The sequence below is a fragment of the Loxodonta africana genome, chromosome 22 (assembly GCF_030014295.1).
Source record: "Loxodonta africana isolate mLoxAfr1 chromosome 22, mLoxAfr1.hap2, whole genome shotgun sequence".
Taxonomy (NCBI): Eukaryota; Metazoa; Chordata; class Mammalia; order Proboscidea; family Elephantidae; genus Loxodonta; species Loxodonta africana.
This window is the reverse complement of record NC_087363.1, coordinates 26283764-26292752: the sequence shown is the minus strand read 5'-3', so window position 1 is coordinate 26292752 and position 8989 is coordinate 26283764. Positions and strand designations below refer to the sequence as shown.

The 8989-nt window shown below is 44.2% G+C and overlaps 1 protein-coding gene across 1 annotated transcript; it reads left to right on the top strand.

The window, feature by feature from the left end:
- The first annotated feature begins 1300 nt into the window (after positions 1-1300).
- Positions 1301-4983, top strand: CRIPTO (cripto, EGF-CFC family member). Its single transcript, XM_023548094.2, has 4 exons — positions 1301-1698; positions 2128-2242; positions 2330-2439; positions 3997-4983. The coding sequence occupies exons 1-4, from the start codon at positions 1455-1457 to the stop codon at positions 4107-4109; spliced, it is 582 nt and encodes a 193-aa protein (XP_023403862.1). The 5' UTR covers positions 1301-1454; the 3' UTR covers positions 4110-4983.
- The last annotated feature ends 4006 nt before the right edge of the window (positions 4984-8989 follow it).

Here is an 8989-nt window from a genome sequence, read left to right as displayed (position 1 = left end):
GAAGACGGGGCTTAACGCGCCTTTCTCGGAAAAAAAAAAAAAAAAAAAATGAGAGCAAATTTCAAGACATGAACCCGGGCAGTAGAACATCAAACACCTTGAGACAGCCATACCTGCTGCTTCAGTTTTCCTGAGTCATTAGTTTCATCATTCCTCCAACCTGGAATCAACTTGATGGAGCAATGGATTTTTCTTTTTTCAAGAGTAAGTCTGACTTTTTTCAGTGGAGACACTTGTCCAATTAGCCGGTTTTACAAGCCTCCGCCTTTTCTATCGCCCGGCATTGTTTCAGCCCTCTTGACACCTCTCACCTCCGCGTCTGCAGGGTCTGGGTATTGTAATGGGCTTCGGCCTTCCGCCTACCCCACCCCCGCCCACCTGAGAGACTTCCCCACCACCCCGGGGGTTTGTTGTTTGTTCCCCTGGAAGGCCGAGTCCCGGCTCAAGGTCAAAGCATTGTTTGGAGCCGTAAACTGATGCGTGTTCGGGTTTCCTTGGACATCCGGACTCCTTCAGTGGAAACCTATTTTATATCTGGGATTTTTTTTCTTATTACATTCCCATTTTCACTTCAGGAAATTAATGTTTTCCTTTGGGTGTTTTGGCAAAGACTCTCTATTGAAAAGTCTTGCTAACATTTTTCTCCCTAAGTTGTTAAGGCTAAGAGCTATGGACCGCAGAAAGATGGAGTGCTTCTCTTCCAGGTATGAACCAATCTTGACCGTGAACTTTTGATTCCTAGAGATTGCCAGTTTAGGAAACAATATTCTCCGGCTCGCTGTTGTTTGATTTTATCTTGCTGAAACCTTAACCACGCTGCTGCTTTTCCTGACAGACCTGGAACTTCACAGTTAAATCCAACTTTGCTGTTGACTTTTAACACTTTGTCAGGTTAACGGCTCTGCCGTGGCAGTGGTTAGCGATTTCTACTCTTGTGTATGAAAAGGCCAATATTACCACCCAGTTAAAAATCTGTTTCTGAAAAGGTTAAAGGTATAAGCATATTCAATATTCGCAACACCAGTAAGTATAATAATAGCAAAAAAAAAAAGCTTTAACCTGAAAACTTCTTAAATGACTGATTTAAATGAAATAATTTGTAAAATGTGATCAACGATAACATGTAATGTCCTGCAGCCATTTTTAAATCCTTAAATGAAAACTATGTTCAGGAGAAGAAAAAATGTTAGGTGAAATAGAAGATAACAGATTTATAGCTACTTAAAATTATGCGCATATGAAGACAGAGCCAAAAAGTAATAATACCAATGGAAAAGACTTGGCAATTAGGTGACTTCTTTTCAACATTTTTCTTGATGCTCTTGCATGAATTAGTCAGCCGTTTTAAAAAAGATGGAAAAGGGATAAGAAAGAGGTGGTACTCTAAAGTCTCTGTGGTTGGCTTTGTTTTGCTAACAAGTACCTGATTTCCTTCTCCTAGCGTGATTTTCATCATGGCCTTTTCCAAAGCGTTTGAACTGGGATTAGTGGCTGGTGAGAGACGTTTTGTTCTTTTGATCACTAAATGTTCATGTGGCCTGAAATATAGGCTCCATGTGCTGATTTTTGTCTTTAAAGGGTTGGGCCACCAGGAACTTGCAAGATCCCCACAGGGAGATGCTGACATTCGGTCCCAGGAAGAGCCTGTGGTTCGTCATCAGCCTTTCCAGTTTGTGCCATTCATGGGCATCCAGGACAGTAAGACTTACTGCCTTAGCTCTGCAGTTGGTATCTCTGTTCCCTCCTTCCTTTGACTCCTGGATACCTTTTTGACCCTTTTTTACCTAGGAGAGTGGGTACCTCATTCTGGTGAGCAGGGCAGGCGGTTGGACAGGTTTCGGTTATGGAGGTGAGACAGGCATTATGTAGTTCACCTCTCTGGAACACAGTGTCCCTCACCTGGTTCCGCTGGTGTGCTGGGGGGCTCCAGAACCACCACTGGCCTGTGCATGAAAAAGATTTCTCTGCTCCAAAGGCATAGGTGGCAAAAGAGGCTTACAATTTTGAGGCATCTGCATATACTTTGGGGAGATTAAGTCCTTAAGCTCGTTGGGAACCTTTGTTTACAGGAATGCCCTTAGCTTTTCCGTCCCTCCAGCCTTGAATCCACTTCATCTCTCCTTTCAGGTAAAGAGCTAAACAAGACCTGCTGTCTGAATGGGGGAACTTGCATGCTGGGGTCCTTTTGCGCCTGCCCTCCCTACTTCTACGGACGGAACTGTGAGCACGATGTTCGCAAAGAGTAAGCCATTCAGTGGGTGGAGGTCAGGGAGAGGAGGGGCTCGGTGCTGGAGAGGAGAGAGGAGAAGCCTCGTCTGTCCATTCTCAGGAACTGTGGGTCTGTGCCCCATGACACCTGGCTGCCCAGGAAGTGTTCCATGTGTAAATGCTGGCACGGCTGGCTTCGCTGCTTTCCTCAGACCTTTCTGCCTGGCTGTGGTAAGTGGATGTTCCTTTCTTTTGTCCTCTGGGGTTAGTTAGTTGTCTGTCAGCACTGTTTACAGGGTCTCTCCTTCTACCCCATGGTTGTATAGAGCCTCACAGCAGAAGACACCACAGTTCTGCTTGTGAAAGCATCAAAGACTCCACATGGGATAGTCGCATGCTTGATATTTACTCCCTCAGAAACGTAGCTGGCTGTGCTGCCCTTTAGGTGGAGAGTTTATCCAAGTCTATCTGACATTTTATATAGTCTGTGAGGAGTCTCTGCATGATGCAAATGGTTAAGTGCACACCTACTAAACAAAAGGTTGGTAGTTGAATCCACCTGGAGGTGCCTCAGATGAAAGGCGTGGTGATCTACTTCTGAAAGTTCACAGCCACTGAAAACACTATGGAGCACAGTTCTATTCTGAAACACATGGAGTCGTCACAAGTTGGAATCAACTTGATGGCAACTAGTTTGGCTTTTGTTGTCAACTGTGAGCCTTTATTGAAGAAAATAAACAAGAAAAGACTTGGTCTCTTAAACTCCAAGGAGTGCTCTCTGGGGTTCCTTTTCTTTGGGCAGGGATACCCAAACAAGCTATAGGATGGACCACTCAATTAGTATGCACCCCAACAACAGTGTCAGGGGCGCTGAACACCAATTAATGCCCTTAAATTTCCACCAGAGGCTTGATCCCACTCTCCTCCTTTAGAAACTTTTTCGTGAGCCGTATAAGTCACCTGAACAACCCCCCTGGTGATTGATCTCAGAATCTTTTGACTTTACTGATTTGAGGAGAAGAAGGGCAGGGACAAAGATCCGAGGATACTCTTCTCACCCAATGTGAGCCAGATTTCTAGGGCCACCCAAGTTCCAAAGCCTTTCATAGTTCTGACCCTTATGGATGTTAAAAATTGAAAATGTTCAATTCCAGAAAATATGTGACAGCAAATGCTTTCCTGAGCACATGACGGGTCTCTTCACCCAGACAAGGATTGTGTCTTCCATTTGCACTCTCAGTGTCAGGCCCAGGGTAGGCGTTTGATAAGTGTGGGTTAAATGATTGGCTGGATGGGGACCTTGTTTTTCCCCCTGGAATTTGGGGTCCAGAGTATGCTGTCACCTTATCAACAGGGCCTAACAAGTTCTGTCCTACTTCTGCAATTGAAGGCATCACCAACTGTGGTAGGTTAATCAAACCCAGTTGCCATCAAGTTGATTCCAACCCATGGCAACCCCGTGTGCAGAGTAGAACTGTTCTACAGAGTTTTCTTGGCTGTAATCTTTACAGAAGCAGATCACCAGGCCTTTGTTCCATGGCACCACTGGGTGGACTCATGGGGTAGGATATAAGGTGTGAAAATGAGCATTCAGGAAAGAACGAGTTACAGTAGGCCAAGGCAACTTTGACTGAAAGTCTCAGGGGAGTCTGAATTTCATGTCATAGGTACTGTTGACGCCATAAGCATACTGTAATCATCAAATGCTGGGCCTCAACAGATCTTTGGCTCATGTAGATATGCCACATATTTGGGCATCAGGGTAATGACAGTGTCCCCACCTTCCAGATGGCCGCGTGATGGATGAGCACCTAGAAGCTTCCAGGACTCCAGAATTACTACCATCTGTATGCACCACTCTTATGCTAGCCAGCCTCTGCCTTTCCACACTGTTGTATTAATCAACTTTTGCCTTTTCTGGAATTACAAGTTTAGATGTCAGGGAAAAATTTCATGGTCAGTAAGGGCTGCCACTCTAATGTCGTAACTGAAAGATGATCATTTGTCAGTTGCCTTTAAATAATGAATTCATTTGGATAATGGTCCCTAACACTTAATGTGCCCACTACTTCTTTCCTCTGCCTCCACCTCCCTCCCCAAAAGCTTACTTTTTTAAAAAAATCAACCATATCTACTCTGTGCCCAAGTCCTATTTCTTGATACATACTAGCTCTACAAAGGGGTTCATATCAATGTTTTCCTTTAAACATATGAATTCTGTATTCAGATTATTAAAGGCTAATTATAATATGGAACTGAGGATAAAATATTTAACAGAGTTGGTCAAAATCAGTAAAGTGTCTTAAAAGCAAAGGAAAGAAAACATCTACAATGAAAAGAGGAGACAGGAATGCCAGAGTAACGGGAATATGTGTGTACCAGGGAGACTGAGTAGAAAAGAGGAAGTAAATGGGAGAGAAAGAGCAGAAAAAATAAAATAGATTACTTGATTGATGGTGAGGTAGGTGTAGTGAAGCAAGTTAAAAAGCTAAATTGAAGGGCAAGTTTCCTTCATCTATAGAAAGACTAGCTATGTAAGACAATGCTTTTTTCTCAAGGCATTGTAAGAAGAATGAAGTCTTGGAAGAAAATTATTATCTAAATTTCCCCAACAAGATTGGCTCATTTGTGTCTTCTCCTTAGTATGCAAGTATTTTAACTGTTGTAGAAGACAAGGGAAAATGTTCACAATAAACCAGGTGATAAAACCATACATATTATAAAGCCCATCTTTAAAATACATTGTGTATGTGTATAGGGTCGCTATGAGTTGGAATCGACTCGACGGCACTGGGTTTGGTTTTTTGGTATACATATTTATGTTTTCCAAATTCTCCATGGTGAGGATGTGTGACATCTGTTTTCATATGGAATGTGAAGGCTACATCTGGCTTGAAACGGAAGGAGCCAGAAGAGCCATGAGCTCCAGATGGGTGTCCTGTATATTACTGTGCTGTGAAGGGCAAGACTTCCTTGCATTATTTAGGCCCTGTTTTTTTTTTTGATGTGCAGTTTACATTTTTCAAAATTAACGCTTTGCAGGGGCCAAGTTCCAAATGGGCGGAGTTTTTTGCAGTGCCCAAAGGAAAGGGGGTAAAAAGGAAGCAGTGAAGTACCCCAGAAACAGCACAAAAGTACAAGCAAAGGGACCTAGTGTGAAGTGCTAGTCTGGCCACTGACTGGCAGTGGGGCCCAGCTTCCCAATCCGTGAACCTGGATTAGTGCCTACGTCAGAGTGTTGTTAGAACTAAATGAAATAAAATAGATTCTCAACAGATGTTGCATTTTCTTATCTTTCTTCCTGTCTATTTACCAGCAAGTGTTTAAAAATATTGTTTCTGCCCAGAAAAGAAAAATTAAAAAACAAAAAACCTTACAAGTATTGGAAGAAGGCTTCTCGTAGGCATATGAATAATCAGTAACCATGCTGTGGGTGAGGCCGGGACAATGTCTTCCAAGCTTGGACCATTCACATGCTACCTGAGTGAGCTGGGCCACTTCACCTGTACTTACTATTTTTCTTTACATCAACTCATTTTTTTAAATGCTTTTTACTTGCCCAAAGCAATAGCATTTGGAAAGTCCTGGATAATTTAGACAAGTCTTGAAATTAAAAAAAAAAAAATGTTCACCTGTATACCATCTAAGATGAGCCAGAGGACTAGAGGTACATTCTGGAAAATGGTGCTCCAGGGGATGCATTAAACTTAGATTCTGTCCTTGAGCAGACTGCTCAAAACAAAGTTCTCATGTGGGGACCAATAAAGACATACCTGGGGGTCACCAGTGTTCCACTCTTTGACCTCGTCATTCCATGTAGGTGGACAAGCCGTGGTTCACTTGAAACGCTGTCACTGACTTAAAGGCCTGACATCAGAGATTATTGTAGCACTTTTACAAAGGCCATCTTTAGGAAGAGTTTTTAATGACTTGGGGAAATGCTTATGATACAGTCTCAGCTGTGAAAGGTAGAATATTGAATGATCTCAACTGTGGTAGAAAACCAGAATATCAAAGTGATCCTTTCTGAGTAGTGGAATTATGAATAGTCTCATTTTCTAAAGTATCTACTAGAAATGTAACTAATTTTATAATTGGGAAATAAAGGTTTTTATAAAGAATATGGGCAAGATTTATTTATAATTGCAAGATTGTGAGATTTTAAATAATCTTGGGCTCATGGAAGCCATCATGGGAAAATGAGGCAGTTAACCTCGGACTAAACTCTGATGACGTATGGTTAAGAGTTCAGCTGCTAACCAGAAGGTCGGTGGTTTAGATCCACCAGGCGCTCCTTGGCCTATAGGGTTACTATGAGTGGGAATCAACTCAACGGCAACGGGTTCATATAAAAATAAAAACCAAACCCATTGCCATCCAGTTGATTGCAACTCTGCGACCCTAGAGGACAGAGTAGCACTTCCCCACAGGGTTTCCAAGGTTATTAATCTTTACAGAAGCAGACCACGGGCATCTTTCTCCCTTGGAGCAACTGATAACTGATATTCATCCCCCTGCCCTCCCCATTCTAGACTTCCTCACCCTGAACTAGCAACTCTGCTGGTTAATGCGACTTTCCTGGTAGGGAGACCAGACGCTCATCCCTAAAGGGTCTTAGCCTGTGATGGCCATGTTCTTCTCAGGCTGTGGCTGCAGTACTTGCCCATTTACCATCAAAATTGGGCAGCAAGTACCCAGATATGTACCAGTGGATCACTGGGGCTGAGGCTTTGCACCTCTGCAACAGCCAGTCATGGTGGGGAGGGGAGGGGAACTGTCCCAGAGAAGAACACATCACCTTGACCTAGGCAGCCCCTTCAGCCAAGGCCAAGTCCTAGAGGGACACAGCTGTGAGCCATCAGCAGCCAACACTCTGACCCAGCATCCGCCAGGGCATCCTGTCTCCCAGAGGGCCTTCCGCTCACACACACCCCCACCTTCTTTCATATTGCCTAGCTCCTGCTGCTTCAATAAAATGGTGAATAATTAGCTTCCCTCTCATAACCCCTGTGGTCTACAATTACCCTTCTGCCGTATGTTATTTTATGAAACTATATTTATCATTTCACATGTCACCTCAGAACTTAGCTGGCAGCGTTCAGCAGGTAATCTTGCGACAATTAATGCTTAATTGCTTCCTCCCTTTCACGGCTTGGACATTTATGAGGACCCATCTGTCCATCAGTATTCTCTTTTAGGGACTTTTGCCCTCCCCAAAGGGATCCCTAGTGGTGCAGTAGTTAAAGCACCCCACTGCTAAGCCGTTTTGAACCCACCAGTAACTCTGTGGGAGAAAGATGTGGCAGTCTGCTTCTGTAAAGATTTACAGCCTTGGAAACTATGGGGTAGTTCCTACTCTGTCCTGTAGGGTCACTATGAGTCATAATCAGCTGGACAGCAGAGGGTTTTCTGGTTTTTCCCTCCCCAAGGACCTAAAACAACCAAAGACAAAACTCACAGGAGCCTGCCGACGCCACCTTGCTCTGCAAGAAGCCCTCAAGTCCACAGTGCCCCCACACATTGACCCATGCACGTCCCCTTCTCTCACTGGGGTTTAAGCAGGGCAGCAGGAACACAGTCACTGCAGGTCACTACAAACCCTGCTGAACAGTGGGGGTAGTGGAGACTTTGCACGCACCTTGTGTGAGCAAGCAAGAAGAATGCGGTTACAGGTGAACTCACTGTTTTGGGGTGGAGGTACCTTTTTTTTTTTTTTTAACTCTCTTAAAAGAAAAATCCAAGACCCACAAAATCATATGGCTATATATTATCTGTACCAACACTGGAAGAGTAATCAACAGAACTGACTTGTTAAACTAGGTACATGCACCCTTTGATTAAAAAATAATACTGATAAATTCAAAAAGATGACTAAAACTGCCAGTCATTAAAGAGGCCAGCAGGAGAGACGAAGGGAAGCTCCCCGGGAAGGCAGTGCTGGAGTCAGAGCTCAGGGATGAGGAAAGGAAAGGGCCAGAACCAGCCCTGAGGAGCATCAAAGGAGCCAAAGGAGAAAGGAACAACCCTGAGGAGACCTGAAGGTACAGGGAGCTCCGAGAGGGTACCAGCCATAGTAAGTGTGACAGAGAGGTCAGGATGGAAACTGACTTCAGCCCCTACTTAATCAGTAGATGCAGTTACAACACACCGTGGGGAAGAATCCTGGATCTGCTGGCCACACCCTGGCCTCCTCAGAACTGCTGACCTCAGAAAGACTGGTCAAGGAAAGCAGCAAGGACAACCCCTAAACGTGAAAAGTTGGCACAGACTTTGAGAGCCCTGAGAAGTGGTCATGAACCTTAAAAATATAATGCCCATAGTATTTTCTATTTGCAAGGTAGCTTTCAGCAAATACATCCAAGTTGTCACTCACCATCATAAAACAAAGATTTGGGAGCTGCAGATATCAGTTGGCAAAGTGCAAAGAACGATTAAAAAAAAAAAAAGTCAGCATCAGAAAACAAGTTTGAGGTGAGTGCCCTTAAGCCTGCATCTGGACGGGGCACCCAGGGCTGACACCTTGACTGGGCCGATGTGGTCATATCCATCTCAGGCTTGGGTTGGACCAACTGTGTTTGGGAGGGAGCAGTATGCATGTTATTAAAATGGTCAGGTTGCACAAACCCTTCACCACCAAACATGCCCCTGATGACACAAAGCCCCCTCATCTCAGGGTGCATTCCCCCAACCCATGCACCTGAAATAAGGCAGGGCTCACTTTAGTCCATCACTGGTTTCTTTTCAGTAGCAAATACTATTGAGAGCCCGAAATCTGGGTGCC

Bases quoted from the DNA above. Each gene is read 5' to 3' on its own strand.
- CRIPTO (XM_023548094.2), top strand. From the start codon at position 1,455: ATGGCCTTTTCCAAAGCGTTTGAACTGGGATTAGTGGCTGGTGAGAGA. The intron at 1,699-2,127 runs GTAAGACTTACT...CTCTCCTTTCAG, and splicing joins ATTCATGGGCATCCAGGACA to GTAAAGAGCTAAACAAGACC. The intron at 2,243-2,329 runs GTAAGCCATTCA...GTCCATTCTCAG, and splicing joins GAGCACGATGTTCGCAAAGA to GAACTGTGGGTCTGTGCCCC.